This window comes from Scyliorhinus torazame, chromosome 18 (assembly GCF_047496885.1).
Source record: "Scyliorhinus torazame isolate Kashiwa2021f chromosome 18, sScyTor2.1, whole genome shotgun sequence".
Classification (NCBI taxonomy): Eukaryota; Metazoa; Chordata; class Chondrichthyes; order Carcharhiniformes; family Scyliorhinidae; genus Scyliorhinus; species Scyliorhinus torazame.
The window spans coordinates 32,471,961-32,489,921 of NC_092724.1; the positions used below are offsets into that span (position 1 = coordinate 32,471,961).

Consider the following 17,961-nt stretch of genomic DNA (forward strand, 5'->3'; position numbering starts at 1 on the left):
GGATGCTGTCGTCACTCGTCTCACATACAGTGGATAGAGCCTCAGTAGCTTCTTGTTGTTCACTTGGGCTGGGTGTACTGTCAGAGTCTTCTCCTTGTGGCGCAGCCAATGTGGGTGGACCGTCATAGTCGCTGTGTTCTTTTGGGTTTGGACTGTCATAGTCGCTTTGTTCTTCACTGGAGCATGATAGACCGTCATGGTGGTCCTGCTGTGCACTGGAGCGTGGTAGACTGTCATAGTCTTCTTACTGTTTACTTGAGCATGGCAGACTTGCATCGTCTGCTGCTAGTTGGTCAGAGGAGGTTGCTGGACCCTCATGGTCTTGTTCCTGCAAAGACTGCTCTTTGGAGTCTTGCGTTGCTTCTATCATGGAGGTTGTACACGAGCTCGATGTGGAGGCTTGTGACACTGGAGTCACTTCTTGTTCATGCAAGGACTGCGGTGTGGAGTCTTGTGTGTCTTCTATCGTGGAGTCGGGAACCCTTAGCGGTGCGTGGACCACGCTCTGTGTGGCAGCAGGCCGCTCTCTGTGGGCTTGTACCGCTCGCTGTCACTTGGTGTCAGGCCGCAGCATAATCCTGCACTCACGAGTCGGGATGTCGTATATGTTGGGCTGAAGATCCTCAAATCCGAAGAACGAATCCGCGTCTGCGTCGGATTCAGTACGGGGGTCACACAAGTAAATTCTTTAAAGAGATCTGGCACCTTCTTGTCAATCACCTCTTGATCAGGTTGTACAATCTTTTGCACCTCCTTCGCTTCACTTGGGCTTTCCTTTACCACTTTAACAAATCCCACTGACTTATCCTGTTTTACCATATCAGCCTTCCCAGTGCTTTTCTTTAACCACCAACACTGTGACTTTACATGGCCTAGTTTATTACAGTGAAAACATTTGAAACTTTTCATGTCTCTTCCACCCTCCTGGATTTCTTTTTTAATCTGAGGTACTGAGGCACGATCAATTTGGCTGGAGACGAAGTTGAATTCAAACTGAGGCTTTATTAGTATCTGAAGTGTGGCCTCTTACAGCAGCTGACAAAATGGCTGCTAGCTGAAGGCCACGCATATTTATAACCAGGCTCCTGGGCGGAAATAGCATGCAGGGGCCCCGGTGAACGTGTAGTGCAGGTTCTACCGTACAACCCTTCATAGAGGAACACAGTGGTTTACCACATTCACCCCCTGTTAAAATTGAGTCCGGCGGGGGTGGTGGATAACTATGTACAATTCGCAATATTTAATATTTACAGAACAGTGAATAAAAAATGTCTCTGGTCATCCGGTGGGCCGGTCAGAGGCTCAGCCGGTCCGGCGCCTTGATCGTCCTCTGGGATCGACGAAGTGGAGCTGGTGATGTTGGTGCTGTCGTGGTCGAAGTTGACTCCGGGAGCGTGCCGAAATCCTCTTCATCAACGGGGGTAGGCAGGGGGAGGATGGACGGTCCTAGGGGGAGTGATGGGGGCGGCGGGGGGGGGGGGGGGGGGGGGGGGGGGGGGAGGGAGGGTGGCGTTGGGGGCGCCGGGGGTGGTGTGGGGGCGGAACCTGCTGGTGCCAGGTCCCTGAGGGAGGCGGTATCCTGGCAGCCGTTGGGGAATGCCACATAGGCGTACTGTGGGTTTGCGTGGAACAGGTGCACCCTTTCCACCAACGGGTCTACATTGTGGAGCCGCACATGTTTACGGAGAAGCACGGTTCCCGGAGCTGTGAGCCAAGTTGGGAGTGATACCCCGGATGTGGATTTCCTGGGGAAGGCAAAAAGGCGTTCATGCGGTGTACTGTTAGTAGCAGTGCAGAGTAATGAGCGAATGGAATGTAGTGCATCAGGGAGGACCTCTTGCCATTCTTCCTTTCTACCTGTCTGTTTCCCCGGGGGTTGTAGCTCATCGTTCTGCTGGAGGTGATACCCCTGCTGAGCAGGAATTGTCGTAGCTCATCACTCATGAATGAAGATCCCCTGTCGCTGTGGATGAAGGCGGGGAAGCCGAACAGAGTGGAAATAGAATTAAGGGCTTTAATGACGGTGGCAGACGTCATGTCGGGGCAAACGGAAAACGGGAGTATTCATCGATCACACTGAGGAAATACGTATGTCGGTCGGAGGAGGGGAGGGGGCCTTTGAAATCCACACTGAGGCATTCAAAGGGGCGGGAGGCCTTCACCAGGTGCACGCGGTCCGGCCGGTTGATGTGCGGTTTGCACTCCGCACAGACCTGGCAGTCCTTGGTGATCATCCTTACTTCCTCGAGGAGTAGGGCAAATTTCGTGCCTTAATGAAGTGGTACAAGCCAGTGACCCCTGGGTGACAAAGGCTGTCGTGCAGGGTCCGGAGTCAGTCTACCTGTGCGCTGGCACATGTACCTCGGGATAGGGCGTCTGGTGGCTCGTTGAGTTTGCCAGGGCGATACCTAATCTCGAGGTTATAGGTGGAGAGCCCGATTCTCCACCGCAAGATTTTGTCATTTTTGATCTTGCCCCGCTGCGTGTTGTTGAACATGAAGGCTACCGACCGTTGGTCAGTGAGGAGAGTGAATTTCCTGCCGGCCAGGTAATGCCTCCAATGTCGCACAGCCTCAACGATAGCCTGGGCCTCCTTTCCGACGGATGAGTGCCGAATTTCGGAGGCATGGAGGGTGAGGGAAAAGAATGCCACGGGCCTGCCTGCCTGGTTAAGAGTGGCGGCAAGGGCGATGTCCGATGCGTCGCTTTCTACTTGGAAAGGAAGTGTTTAGTCTACAGTGTGCATTGTGGCCTTGGCAATATCAGCTCTGATCCGGGCGAAGGCCTGTTGGGCCTCTGCCGTCAGGGGGAAATGAGTGGACTGTATGAGTGGGCGGACCTTGTCCGCATAGTTTGGGATCCACTGAGCATAATACGAGAAGAACCCCAGGTACACTCTCCTTATTATCTCCCATCAGATCACCTTTACTTTTACCACTTGAGTATTTCTCATGTCCCCCGTTTCTATCCCTCACAGGCTGAAACTGATGTCGGAAACCAAGCTTTGATTTATTCATAATCAACTGCCATTTCTGCTGCTAATCTCGCCGTTTTAACCCTCTGTTCTTCCCCATGAGTTCTCACTACATCAGCAATTGAATTTTTAAACTCCTCCAAAAGTATAATTTCTCTGAGAGCTTCATACGTTTTGTCTATTTTCAAAGACCTTATCCACCTATCAGAATTACTCTGTTTGAGCCTTTCAAACTCCATGTCTGTTTGACCAAATTCTTTCCTTAAATTTCTAAACCTTTGTCTGTAGGCTTCAGGCACCAGTTCATATGCACCTAAGATGGATTTTTTCACCTCCTCATACGTCTCAGATACCTCCTCCAGTAGTGATGCAAACACTTCACTAGCCCTACCTACAAGCTTTGTTTGAATCAGTAATACCCACATGTCCTGTGGCCATTTCATTTGTTTAGCCACCTTCTCAAATGAAATGAAAAAGGCTTCCACCTCCTTCTCGTCAAACCTTGGCAAGGCTTGGACATATTTAAATAGATCCCCACTAAGCCTTCGACTTTGACGCTCTTTCTCACTATCCTCATCACTATCATCCATCTGTACATTTCCCTTTACGTCTGCCAATTTTAACTGACTGTCATGTTTCATGGCCATTTTCTGAAGTTCAAACTCTCTCTCTTTATATTTTTTCCCTGATCTGTATCTCCCTTTCACTTTCTTTTTGTTCTGCTAGGGCTATTCTTTCTTTTCTCCTTTCTTCTCTCTCCTTTTCTTTTTCCTCTCTCTCTCTTTCTTTTTCCTCTCTATCTCTTTCCCTTTCTTTTTCCACTCTCTCTCTTTCGTATTCAAGGTGCTTTAATTCTTTCTCCATTTGTTTAATTTGCAACTGAATTTTTGCTATTTCCAATGAGTCAAACTGTATCTCAGGGAACTTTAAATGCTTAGCCACTGCCATAATGACCTCATCTTTCTCATTTTGTCAGGTAATGTTAACTGCAATGTTTTTGCCAAATCTAACAGTCTGCTTTTAGTCTCTATCCATAAGGTACTGCATGTGGCCGTCTCCCCCCAAAAAAACCTCAGAGCCTCTGAAAGAGCCATTGTCCACAATACACTCCCCACTTAAACTAGAATACCGCACCTGAAAAGCAACCACAATATGCTCACCCCTCACTGTCTTTAAGTTCACTAAGCCAATCCAATAGATAGACTTTTATCCCCCTCGAGCCCCCAATTTGTTATGGGCCAGGGTTTAGAGAACCCCAGAGTGTATCATGGAGTTCACCTGACCCACAACTTTTAATAGATTGTAGTATGGGGAGCACACGGCCCACTCTACAGGTGTGGTACAGCAGAAATTGAAAAGTATTTTTTAAAAGCAAAACAATGTTTATTTTATGAACTCAAGTTAACACCTTTTTAAAACATACCGTGAACATCTTAGCAACCATCAATTCAAATACAACCCCCAAAGAATACAACACTAAGTAATCCTTAATAACTTCCCAAACAACATCCAGAAGTCAGAAGAAACATCTTTCAACAGAAGCACATTAGGTTTACATTCACTACTGAGAACATTTATAATTCCGAATTCACCAAATGATCAAGGGATAGTCTTTTGATGGCAGAGAGAACATCAGTACACCTGCTTGGTCAGGCTTCAGCTCCAACACCAAAAACAAAACTAAAACACACCCTGCAGCCTGCTCAAAAACAAAAGTAAAAAGCTGACAGACAGCCCAGCTCCACCCACTCTCTGATATCACTGCAGTAGTAAACACCCATTTCTTAAAGGTACTCTCACTACAGATATTTATATACACACCCATTTATAAACACCCATTTCTTAACGGTACTCTCACATGACAATCCTGACTTGGAATATATATCGCCGTTCCTTCACTGTCGCTGGGTCAAAATCCTGGTATTCCATCCCTAAGAGCACTGTGGGTATACCTACACCGCAGAGACTGCAGTGATTCAGGAAGGCAGCTCACCGCCACCTTCTCAAGGGCAAATAGGTGGACAACAAAATGCTGGCCTAGTCAGCGACGCCCACATCCCAAAGATGAATTTTTAAAAATAAGAGATATCATGCAAAGATATGACGGACTACATTTTTGTCTTCATTATTGCCTGTGTGGAATATTGGCTGGCTGATCAGCATTCCAACCCCTCACACTCATTGTACAACGCACCAAATTTCCATTCCATTGAAACTCATGGAAGGGAAGCATGTTGTATTCTATGCAAAGTAAATGAAGCACTTGGCCAGATTACTGCCCAGGCAGTGAAGATGGAAATGTGTCTCGTGGTATTAAAGGGAGTGTCATTCCAAGTATAAAGAGATTAGAAGCCAGAAAGCGAAGAGAAAGAGACTGATGGAATATGGGTACTTGTGTGCCCCAGAAATCTATGCACACACCTCTATTATTTCCCATTCTATCATTAATTTTGCATGGAGCACATTGCAGAATGTTATTGAACTTTTCTGATAAAACCGAGGAATATTGCAGTCTGTGAGGAAGAGTGCGGGAGATTGCAAGACAACCCGAACAAGTTAGCAAAGTGAAAAAACAGATGATAGATGGAGTTCACTGTAGAGAACTGCAAAGTAGTATACTTTGGGGAAAAAAATATTTGCTAAAGAGTGAGAGTTTACCAGTGAAGGGACAGAGATATTCAATGACAATAATTTGCTTTAATATGGTATCTTAATGTAGCAAAATGTCCCAAAGTGCTGCAAAAGCAGCATTATCAATCAAAATTTGACACTGAGCTATAGATGAAGATATCAGAACAAATACCATAGGTTTGGTGAAAGAGGTAGGTTTTAAAGAGAATCTTAAAGGAATAGAGAGAGAGAGGCAGAGAGGCTTAGGGAGGGAGTTTTGGAACTCAGGGCCAAGGCAGCTGTAAGAATGGCTTGTCTCTGGCGGTGTTTGAAATCAGGTATCAGAACTGGAGGAGCACAGAGATCCTGAAGACTGGTCAGGCTGGAGGAGATTACACAGACAGGGAGGGATGTAAGTCCCGGAATGATTTGAGAACAAGAATGTGAATATAAAGTTTGCGGCATTGCCAGTGTCTGTCAGCAATCCCAGATACCTGAAGGTAAGATGATTTTCTACTGCCAGTTTCTCATTGAGAAATGGGTAACCAGCAGGGAAAAATCTGGTGTTGATCTTTTTTGCCCACCTGAGTCAATTTTCAGCCAGGTGTTTGAATGGTCAGCCAGCACTCTTGCCCAAACCAGGTGGTGAGGGAAGTGTTTAAGTTCGCAATTCATGATCTTACACTTGCTATTGCATCCCGGTTACAATTTCCGTGGAAGAATCATTGGTGCATTCATAGTGAATGCCAATTCAATTTCTCCAGGCATTGAGAAGTTTAATCAATTGCCATGAAAGGGAGGTGACTTCAAACAAGCAAGTTTAAAAAGAAACGTAATGTTATTTGTGAAGGCAAGAACTATTTCTTCCTCCAGTTGTCCTGATCTGCTGCATGCTGCAGACAACAGCAGCACGGTAGCACGATGGGTGTCACGGTGGCACAAGGTTTAGCACAGCCGCCTCACAGCACCAGGGACCCGGGTTTGATTCTGGCCTTGGGTGTGTGGAGTTTGCATATTCTCCCCGTGTCTGCGTGGGTTTCCTCCGGGTGCTCCGGTTTCCTCCCACAGTTCAGAGATGTGCAGGTTAGGTGGATTGGCCATGCCAAATTGCCCCTTGGTGCCCGAAGATGTGCAGGTTAGGTGGGGTTACGGGGGTAGGGTCAGGGAGTGGGCCTAGATGGGGTGTTCTTTCAGAGGGTTGGTGCAGACTTGATGGGCCAAATGGCATCCTTCTGCACTGTAGGGATTCTATGGACTCTATGGAAACTGGTGAGTTGCACTGAAATATGCCCTGGCATATGCAGCTCGACAGGCAAATTTATGGGGGTCTGACCCTGGAACCATTGTTGACTGTTGCATTTTTCTGGCACCATGGCAATATCACCGACATCTTTGCCATTTAGTGCCCAGCAGAAAATCTCTCCCTTAGATCTTTAAAGGTAAGAATGCAGATGGAAAAGACTATAAAAAGATCAGGAGATTCTTGGTTTTGTGCACTGGAGTAATACAAAGGCAAGGAGATGATATTAAGGCAATAATTGTGTCGTTTTGACAGAATTTATCAAAATTACAAGCGAGCAATCAATTTTACCATTCAGCTTTCTGTCTGAGATTAATTATATTTTGATATCATGATGCAATCGTAATAAAAAGGAAAAAGGTTTGAAGTGCTGCTGCTGTCTAGACTCGAAAGAGCTGCTGACCCAATTCTTACAAACTACAGGCGCTCAAGGCATAATTAAGAGAAAACATTTTGAACAATTTTAAATTATCCTTCAGAAGTCAATAAGATTCTTGCTGTGTCGCCAGATCAAAATTCTTTCAAATCCATTTGGTTCCATCTATTCTTTCTTTTACACAAAATTGAACTTTTTTTGTTTCAGGGACCTGGAGACTTTCTGTGTAACGGCAAAGGTTGCTCCTGTTATTAAAAAATCTGTTTATTGGAAAACAACAGAAATGACTCCTGGACAGGTGTGTTATACAGGAATAACAAACCCCAAAAGCAGAGAAACATATAGCCGATGGCTCAAGGCTTATCGTGAAAGAGAGAAGGAAAGTCTTCCACCTGGTACAGTAAATTATGAGTTTTAGAATGATTCACAGCATTCATCTTCTGGACTGAGTACTTAACTTAAGGACAAAAATATCACAACCGCATCAAATTATCACTGTCATATTATTATACCATGTCTCTCTCTCTCTCTGTTCAGGAACCATGCTCTAATAGGACATTGTTGACCATGGACTATTCCAACCTCCTCCAACATCTCTCCTCTGTAATTAGCTCGGTGCGACCATTGTCACATGGTTCTGTCATAACTTCCTGAACATGTCTAACACATCTCTCACAATGACATCTCTCCCAAGCTCAGTCATACCTTTGAGTCCCCCATTGATCTCTCCATGGTTGATTCCCATTCCTCATGTATCTGTTGACAACATCGTCCGCAGGAACAAGTCAACTTTCACACCTGTGCTGATGTCATCCAGCCCTCATCACCTCTCCTAACCAACTGATGACCGTGGCACTGTCATATTGTCTGTTCTTGGATCACCTATTACTTTATTCAGCTTACACTTGGGAAAATCAAACGTCTCTGGCATAGGCTGTGTTTCTCCGCCACTGATTCCTTTCTCTGGCATAGGCTGCACCGGAAACCTCACAACCTTCTCATAGCTAAGTTGTAAATGCTACATATTCTCCATCATGTAACAATTGTTTACTTCCAAAGAGGAAGGAACTACAGGCGAGCTTTGACCGACTATCTACCAGGAAGGCAGTGCGCCAACTGAGGCGAGCAAGGGGTGCAGTTTACGAACATGGAGATAAGGCGGGGCATCTGTTAGCAGGTCAGCTCCTGAGGGAAGCAGCGGCAAGGAAAATTGAACAGGTGAGGGATAGGGCAGGGAAGTTGGTGGTGGCGCCGGATCTGATTAACAAGGTTTTTGAGGAATTTTATGAGAGGTTGTACAGGTCAGAGCCACGCGGGGGAGATCGGGAGATGCAGGAATTTCTAGATGGGTTGGAGTACCCGAGGTTAGGGGAAATGAAAATGAAATGAAATGAAAATCGCTTATTGTCACAAGTAGGCTTCAAATGAAGTTACTGTGAAAAGCCCCTAGTCGCCACATTCCGGCGCCTGTTCCGGGAGGCTGTTACGGGAATTAGAACCGTGCTGCTGGCCTGCCTTGGTCTGCTTTCAAAGCCAGCGATTTAGCCCTGTGCTACATTAGAAGAATGGGGCTACATTAGAAGAAGCGATAGTGGAGCAGGAGATAAAGGATGCGATTGGGAGGATGCAGTCGGGGAAGGTGGCAGGGCCGGATGGGTTTCCGGTGGAATATTATAAAAAGTTCAAGGATAAGCTGATGGTGGGGATGTTTGAAGAGGCGATAGAGAAGGGGTGTTGCCACAAACCTTGGGGCAGGCATCGATCTCCCTGGTGCTAAAAAAAGATAAGGATCCAACGGAGTGTGGGTCGTATAGGCCCGTATCACTTCTGAATGTCGACGCAATAGTATTGGCGAAGGTACTGGCGGGTAGGCTGGAGGAGTGCCTCCCGAAGATGATAGGTGAAGATTAGACGGTATTAGTGAGAGGGAGGTAGCTCTTTTCAAACATTAGAAGGGTATTGAACGTTGTTATGGCACCGGCAGAGGGGAAGGAAACAGAGGTGGTTGTGGCATTGGATGCTGAGAAGGCGTGCGACCGGGTAGAATGGGGGTACTTGATGGCAGTTCTGGAGCGGTTTGGGATTGGACCAAGATTTGTGAATTGGGTAAAGCTACTATTTCAGGAGCCGAGGGCGAGTGTCCGCACAAACAACATCAGCTCAAGATACTTTTCTCTCCACCGTGGGACTAGGCAGGAATGTCCTATGTCCCCCCTGCTGTTTGCACTCGCGATTGAGCCGTTGGCCATCGCATTAAGAAGTTTGGGGTATGGAAAGGAATAGTGCGGTGGGGAATAGAGCATAGGGTGTCCTTATATGCCGATGACATGCTGTTATACGTGTCGGAACCGAGTGTGTCGATAGGGGGAATATTGGAGCTGCTTTGAGTGTTTGGGTTTTTCTCAGAGTACAAACTGAATCTAGACACGAGAGAGTATTTTGTGGTATCTCGGCCGGGTGTGGGGGCAGGGGTGGGGCGGCTGCCATTCCGTAGGGCAGGGACTCACTTTAGGTACTTGGGGGTGTAGGTTGCCCGGGAGTAGGGGGGGGGGCTCCGCAGGTACAACATTTCTAGTTTGGTGGGGAGAGTGAAAGCGGATCTGGCAAGGTGGGATGGTCTCCCTCTGTCACTGGCGGGTCGGGTACAGGCGGTTAAAATGAACGTTTTGCCGCGATTTCTGTTTATTTTTCAATGCTTGCCGATTTTCCTGCCAAAGGCTTTTTTCAGAGAGATTGAGGGAAGGATTACGTTGTTCATATGGGGAGGGAAGGTGGCCAGAGTTCGAAAGGTGCTACTACAGAGGGGAAGGCAGGCGGGGGGGGTTTCAGTCTTCCGAACCTGATGTATTCCTACTGGGCAGCGAATGTGGAGAAGGTGCAGAGCTGGGTAAGAGGGGTTGATTCCCAGTAGGTCAGAATGGAGGAGAGTTTGTGTAGGGGGTCAGGATTGAAAGCACTAGCAACAGCGCCGCTCCCGATAGCCCCGGGGAAGTACTCACGGAGTCCGGTAATAATAGCTTCGTTGAGAATTTGGAGGCAGTTTCACCAATACTTCGGGTTGGGGGCAGGGTCAAGGGAAATGCCGATTCGCGGGAACCACAGATTTGAGCCAGGGAGGTGGGATGGAAATTTTCGGAAATGGGAGGAGAAGGGGATTAAGACACATAAAGATTTGTTTCTTAGGGGTCGGTTTGTAGGATTGAAGGATCTGGAAGCGAAGTATGGGCTGGAGCAGGGGGAAATGTTTAGATACATGCAGGTTTGAGATTTTGCTAGAAAGGAGATACAGAACTTCCCGGAGGAGCCGGCCTCCACATTGCTGGAGGAGGTTCTGACGATGGGGACTGGAGAAGGGGGTAGTGTCAGCGGTCTACGGAGCTATTTTGGAAGAGGGGAAGGCAGCACTGGAGGGGATCAAAGCAAAGTGGGAGGAAGAGTTGGGAGAGGATATGGAGAAGAGGATTACTGGAAGGAGGTTTGTAGGGTAATTTCTAAAGTGGTGCACGTGAAACTGGACCCGGGCCCCCGGGAGGCCATATTCGGGGTGTCGGACTGGCCAGAGTTGGAAACGGGTGCGGAGGCAGATGTTGTAGCCTACGCCTCGTTGATCGCCCGAAGACGATCTTGTTGGGATTGAGAGCAGCCTCTCCACCCTGTGCCCTGGCGTGGCAGGGGGATCTGTTGGAATTCTTGACTCTTGAGAAGGTTAAGTTTGAACTGAGGGGAAGGACAGAGGGGTTCTACAATTCATGGGCATTATTCATTATGCACTTTCAAGAACTGGATAACATCGAACATTAGTTGGGGAGGATGGGTGGGAGGGCTGGTGGGGGGGGGGGGGGGTGTTGGGGGGGGGGGTGTTGATGGGAGCTATGGGAAATCCCTGATTCCTTTTTGTCAGTTGTTTATGTGATCATGTGGGCAAATGTTTTGGGTTTGGTGGGAGGATGGGATCGTTGTTATTGATATGGGGATTGACATATTTATTACTGATTATTGTTTATTGTTGGTGGGTGTGAATTTGGGAGAAAATGCGAAAAAGGAGGAGAATAAAGAAATATTTTTTTTTAAGAAACAATTGTTTACTTCTACCTCTGCAATATTTCACACCCCCTTACCTCAGCTCATTTACTATTTCTCTATGTAACCTCCATTCCCTACTCCAATATTCCCTATTTTGGTCTCCAAATTCTTCACTGTCTACAGAATAAAACAATTCCAAAAGTCTCCCACGCTATCTTCCTAAATCTCTCTGCCTTGCTACCTCTGTTTCCTTTTAAAAAAAACTAAATTCTCAAATCTTTGATAAAGCTTCCTGTCACCCCTCCTGACCTCCTTGGCTCAGTGTTTATATTACTTACATCTATCCAAGAAGCTTGGGACTTTTTCCATTAAAATTGCCATATATATAGTCTGTGTGTTTAAGCGAATTGTGCATTTACAGGCTAAGTGATATATTCACATTCCTCAATGTCGTTGTTCGACATAATTTACAATTTTGTGACAGTCACCACAAACCGCTTCCCATTGATTTGTTATATAATATGGCAAAAGTGGCTCAGAATTAGAAACATGAATACCAATACATTACCCGAACCAATTTAAAAATACAAAACAGAATGTAACGTTCAACAATGAAAACAGAAAATTCCAGAAGCACTCAGCATGTCAGTATTTGTAGAGAGAAGAGGCTGGGTTAATGGTTCCGGTCATATGACAAAAAAAGAACAGTTTGTGATAACATTCACGGGGCCCCACGGAGGTACACTGATAGATTTCCCCATGACACTCTTAGAATACCAGCTTCCCCAGTCATAGGCGGAGATCCACCCAGCTGGGTCACATTACTTAGCCCTTTAAATACCGTCCCAAACCTGGGCCGGGGTTGTCACTAGTCCCCGAATGTGACCCTTCTGTTGTATGCCACGGTAGTGGCCTTAACCTTTAAGCTTACAATAAGCTCAAGTGAACCTTCTTTCTTGGGTCTCCTGGATCGTTATATTGGCGATGAGGAGAAACAAAATGATTCTAGACAACCTTGACGTCGCCGAATAGTCTGGTAAGAAAACAAAACCGAAGAAGATTCGAAGATGCCGCTGTTGGAGAAGTGAGTCATAATTGGGGTCAGAATGCTGAAATAAACCCTACATGCAGAAAGAGGCCATTCGGTCCATTGAGTTTGCACCGACCCTCTGAAAGAGCACCCTACCTAGGCTCAATACTCCGCCCTATTCCCTTAACCCCACCTAACTGCACATCATGGGGCACTAAGGGGCAATTTCAGCATGGCGAAATCGGGAAGTGTATCAAGCCGGGTGGATCCCAGGAGCCTAATAATAATACTAATCTTTATTGTCACAAGTAGGCTTACATTAACACTGCAATGAAGTTACCGTGAAAAACCCCTAGTCGCCACGTTGCGCCGCCTGTTCGGGTACTGGCCACATTGCGCTGTGCCACACTGACTTTCAGGCACAATGTAGCTGTATATCCCACCCGTCGGCTCCTCTTCCAACTTTCTGCTGCCTTTGAATCTCCTGAAATCCCTCTGGTTAGCAGGTTTCTGGCCCAAGCCCTTCTGCCAGGCTTCTTAAAGTACCTCATCAATGAGGTATGCAAACTTCTTATAAGGATTGGAGCCTTCCCCCTCCTCATTAAAATGCTAAACTAATTTGGGAAGCTTCAGTAAATCCTAGGGAAACACCTGAATGTGATGCATTTCTGAAATGTCACTGTGACTAGAAATAAGTATCCCCAAAGCACAATGAAGTGTAAAATCCTCTCTGAATGGTTTAAGTGTAGCAAACATTCAGAAGGTAGTTTCTCGTAAAAGTGTAGCAAACATTCAGAAGATCATCCTTCATATTGAGTGAATGTGATGCACCATCAAATTTACCACAAAAGATACCAGCTTTGATCACCAATGCGGCAGGAGATAAAAATGCTAACTAGTAACTTTTTGACATTGCCATAGGAGGGATAGAATGATGTGCATACACCCATCCCATCCTCTCACAAAGAGAAAACCACAAACACATGGAGGCAGACAAAAGAGATAGGGAAAGCGCAGAAACAGAACACGACAAAAAGTTATAGAGAGACAAGTGGGAAGCTACAGAACAACGGAGACACAGGGAATCTAAAGCACAAAGAGAAAAAATGAAATAACACAGACACAAAAACCAAACCAGAAAAGGATAGAGACCATAAGGGTACTGTGGTGGTATGCGATGTGCGCAGTTCTGTATATAGTTAACAATGCAACCTCCAACCAGCTGTTGGCGATATGATTTATCACGTGACTCGAGACACCCGTCAGCTGGTAGTAAGACGTACAAGAAGATAGTCACTCTTAGAGTAGCTCCAGGAGAATTCACTGAATTCATTTAGTAGTATTGTCTGTATTGTAGTTCCTTAGTTATCTTTTCCACGTGTTTATTAATAAATCATCTTTATAGTTAAACAACTATGGGCTGGATTCTCTGCCCCATGTCCACTCTTGTGTGTGGCGACTAGGGGCTTTTCACAGTAACGTCATTGCTAATTTAAGCCTACTTGTGACAATAAAGATTATTTAAAAATTAAAGCCAGGGCAAGTGAAATGAGGTGCATGCTGATTGCTCCTAACATTGATTGTGAGAGTCGTGTCTAATCAAAGTGCAAATATTTATTTTATTTTTACCATATGGAGCTGATAGTTCTATCAATATATAAATGATTGAGCATTTTCTATTGCTCCTTGTGAAATATTTGGTGTGCATTAAATGTTAATGGTCATGGTTAGTGAACAAGCCTGATTTCAATCTTGTTGCCCACTCAGATGACGGAGGACCACTCATACAACCCACTCACTAGCCTACGTTGCCCATCACTGGTGTAAAAGATGACCCCTCATGACAGTCAATTATTCCCCAAACAGGACTCTGAGAACAGCAAAACAATGCTTCATTTCTATCATTAGGTGGCAGCAGTGTACCATTAAAGTGTAAGAAAGGAATTCTCCAGAGTGTTTTTATTTTGAAACGCAATTCTGAGTGGTCAATATTGATGTGTTTCACTGCGATCCAGGATAATCCATCACCCGTGGAATTTCAAGTCAATGTATAAAGTATATCACAAAACTGGGGATTTTACTCCAACATAAAATTTAAAAATGCTGGATTAAAACACCAGGTCTGGCAGCAGCTGTGGAGCGAGGAACAGAGCTAACATTTCAAATCCATATGACTCTTCTTCAGAGGTTGGATTTTGCTCTCGATAGTTTTCTCAGGTATGGCATTCCACAGATGGATCACCACAACGTTAGTCCCAGAGTCTGCCTTTGCCTGACCAATTTAGGTAATCTGTAAAAACCCATAAAATCTGCTCGCCCAGTTGTGGTCAGACACATACAGATCAAAGTACAAACTCTGCTGTGTTTCACACTAGTTGTCTGGTTTGAACTCTGGCCAACTCAGGCTCCAACTATTCAGCAGAGGGGTCTTCAGAGGGACCTGTGTAATCACTATCAGAGTTTGGCACACTGACATCACCTTATGAACCACAGTGATATTGATAGTCATGTCACTTGTAGGGAAATGTTTCATTACAACAGTGTAATAAAACATAGAACATAGAAAAATACAGCACAGAACAGGCCCTTCGGCGCACGATGTTGTGCCGAACCTTTGTCCAAGGTTAATCATAGATTATCATAGAATTTACAGTGCAGAAGGAGGCCATTCGGCCCATTGAGCTCTTGGAAAGAGCACCCTACCCAAAGTCAATACCTCCACCCAATGCTAAGGGCAATTTATCATGGCCAATCCACCTAACCTGCACATCTTTGGACTGTGGGAGGAAACCGGAGTACCCAGAGAAAACCCACGCACACACGTGGAGGATGTGCAGACTCCGCACAGACAGTGACCCAAGCCGGAATCGAACCTGGGACCATGGAGCTGTGAAGCAATTGTGCTATCCACAATGCTACCGTGCTGCCCTTAAGAACAAATTAATCTACACTATATCATTCTACCGTAATCCATGTACCTATCCAATAGCTGCTTGAAGGTCCCTAATGTTTCGGACTCAACTACTTCCACAGGCAGTGCATTCCATGCCCCCACTACTCTCTGGGTAAAGAACCTACCTCTGACATCCCCCCTTTATCTTCCACCATTCACCTTAAATTTATGTCCCCTTGTAATGGTTTGTTCCACCCGGGGAAAAAGTCTCTGACTGTCTACTCTATCTATTCCCCTGATCATCTTATTAACCTCTATCAAGTCGCGCCTCACCCTTCTCCGTTCTAATGAGAAAAGGCCTAGCACCCTCAACCTTTCCTCGTAAGACCTACTCTCCATTCCAGGCAACATCCTGGTAAATCTCCTTTGCACCTTTTCCAAAGCTTCCACATCCTTCCTAAAATGAGGCGACCAGAACTGTACACAGTACTCCAAATGTGGCCTTACCAAAGTTTTGTACAGCTGCATCATCACCTCACGGCTCTTAAATTCAATCCCTCTGTTAATGAACGCTAGCACACCATAGGCCTTCTTCACAGCTCTATCCACTTGAGTGGCAACTTTCAAAGATATATGAACATAGACCCCATGGTCTCTCTGCTCCTCCACATTGCCAAGAACTCTACCGTTAACCCTGTATTCCGCATTCATATTTGTCCTTCCAAAATGGACAACCTCACACTTTTCAGGGTTAAATTCAATCTGCCACTTCTCAGCCCAGCTCTGCATCCTATCTATGTCTCTTTGCAGCCGACAACAGCTCTCCTCACTATCCACAACTCCACCAATCTTCGTATCGTCTGCAAATTTACTGACCCACCCTTCAACTCCCTCATCCAAGTCATTAATGAAAATCACAAACAGCAGAGGACCCAGAACTGATCCCTACGGTACGCCACTGGTAACTAGGATCCAGGCTGAATATTTGCCATCCACCACCACGCTCTGACTTCTATCGGTTAGTCAGTTCGTTATCCAACTGGCCAAATTTCCCACTATCCCATGCCTCCTTACTTTCTGCAGAAGCCTACCATGGGGAACCTTATCAAATGCCTTACTAAAATCCATGTACACTACATCCACTGCTTTACCTTCATCCACATGCTTGGTCACCTCCTCAAAGAATTCAATAAGACTTGTAAGGCAAGACCTACCCCTCACAAATCCGTGCTGACTATCCCTAATCAAGCAGTGTCTTTACAGATGCTCAGAAATCCTATCCTTCAGTACCCTTTCCATTACTTTGCCTACCACCGAAGTAAGACTAACTGGCCTGGAGTTCCCAGGGTTATCCCTAGTCCCTTTTTTGAATGACATTCACCACTCTCCAATCCCCTGGTACCACCCCTGTTGACAGTGAGGATGAAAAGATCATTGCCAACGGCTCTGCAATTTCAATTCTTGCTTCCCATAGAATCCTTGGATATATCCCGTCAGGCCTGGGAGACTTGTCTATCCTCAAGTTTTTCAAAATGCCCAACACATCTTCCTTCCTAACAAGTATTTCCTCGAGCTTACCAGTCTGTTTCACACTGTCCTGTCCAACAATATGGCCACTCTGATTTGTAAAGACAGAAGAAAAGTACTCGTTCAAGACCTCTCCTATCTCGTCAGACTCAATACACAATCTCCCGCTACTGTCCTTGATCGGACCTACCCTCGCTCTAGTCATTCTCATATTTCTCACATTAGCACAGGGCTAAATCGCTGGCTTTGAAAGCAGACCAAGGCAGGCCAGCAGCACGGTTCGATTCCCGTAACAGCCTCCCCGAACAGGCGACGGAATCTGGAGACTAGGGGCTTTTCACAGTAACTTCATTTGAAGCCTACTTGTGACAATAAGCGATTTTCATTTAATTTGATGTGCAAAGGCCTTGGAGTTTTCCTTGATCCTACCCGCCAAAGATTGTTCATGCCCTCTCTTAGCTCTCCTAATCCCTTTCTTCAGTTCCATCCTGGCTATCTTGTATTCCTCCAGCGCCCTGTCTGAACCTTGTTTCCTCAGCCTTACATAAATCTCCTTTTTCCTCTTAACAAGACATTCAACCTCTCTTGTCAACCATGGAATGTTGGAATTTCAGATATATTTTATTATATGTATTTGGTGCAGTAAGGGTTAAAAGCCTGTGTGTGTGTGTTTGTGTGTGTGTGTATGACTGCTGCAGTAGTGTTTCTAACAATCCTGGAGCCAGAGGTACAATTAAAGCATCGTAAAAGCTTGGGCTAATGGACATATATTTGTATTCAGAGGATTCCCAGAAGAGTAGCTAATTGGAGACATTGGGCGGGATTCTCCGGACGCCTCTGCCTGGTGACTGGAGAATCCCTCCCGAGGCCAATGGACTTCGCCATTGTCCGCCTCTCTCTCATGGCGTTCTTTTGGCAGGCGGGGCGGGTGAATCCAGTTTAGCAAGATGATGTAGTTAATGGGAGGAATCAGGGGTTGAAACAGTCTTTTGGAGGTTTTCAGAGTATTAGGGCATGAATCTGTGGACTTAAGTTAAAGTCAGCTGAACGGCACTTTTAGCGGAGTGTTTCTCGGCGCCGGCAGTGCCTGGAAAGATCCCGCTATTCAACAGCACATAGCCTTTTTTTGGCCCAGTGAGGAACTCCCCGTGAAGGCCACTCTTTAAGTCATTTCCTGCACTGGCAAGCTTGAGAATCGGGGCGCCATTTTTAAAGGCAGCCCCAATCT

At 45.9% G+C, this 17,961-nt stretch overlaps 1 protein-coding gene across 1 annotated transcript in view; it reads left to right on the plus strand.

Annotated features, from left to right (window-relative positions):
- Window positions 1-17,961, plus strand: part of LOC140394791 (tektin bundle-interacting protein 1-like) — a 66,098-nt gene that overhangs the window by 35,523 nt on the left and 12,614 nt on the right. Inside the window, exon 2 of the mRNA XM_072481986.1 lies at window positions 7,468-7,655. Coding sequence (XP_072338087.1) covers window positions 7,468-7,655 — 188 coding nt within the window. The remainder of the gene's footprint in view (window positions 1-7,467; window positions 7,656-17,961) is intronic.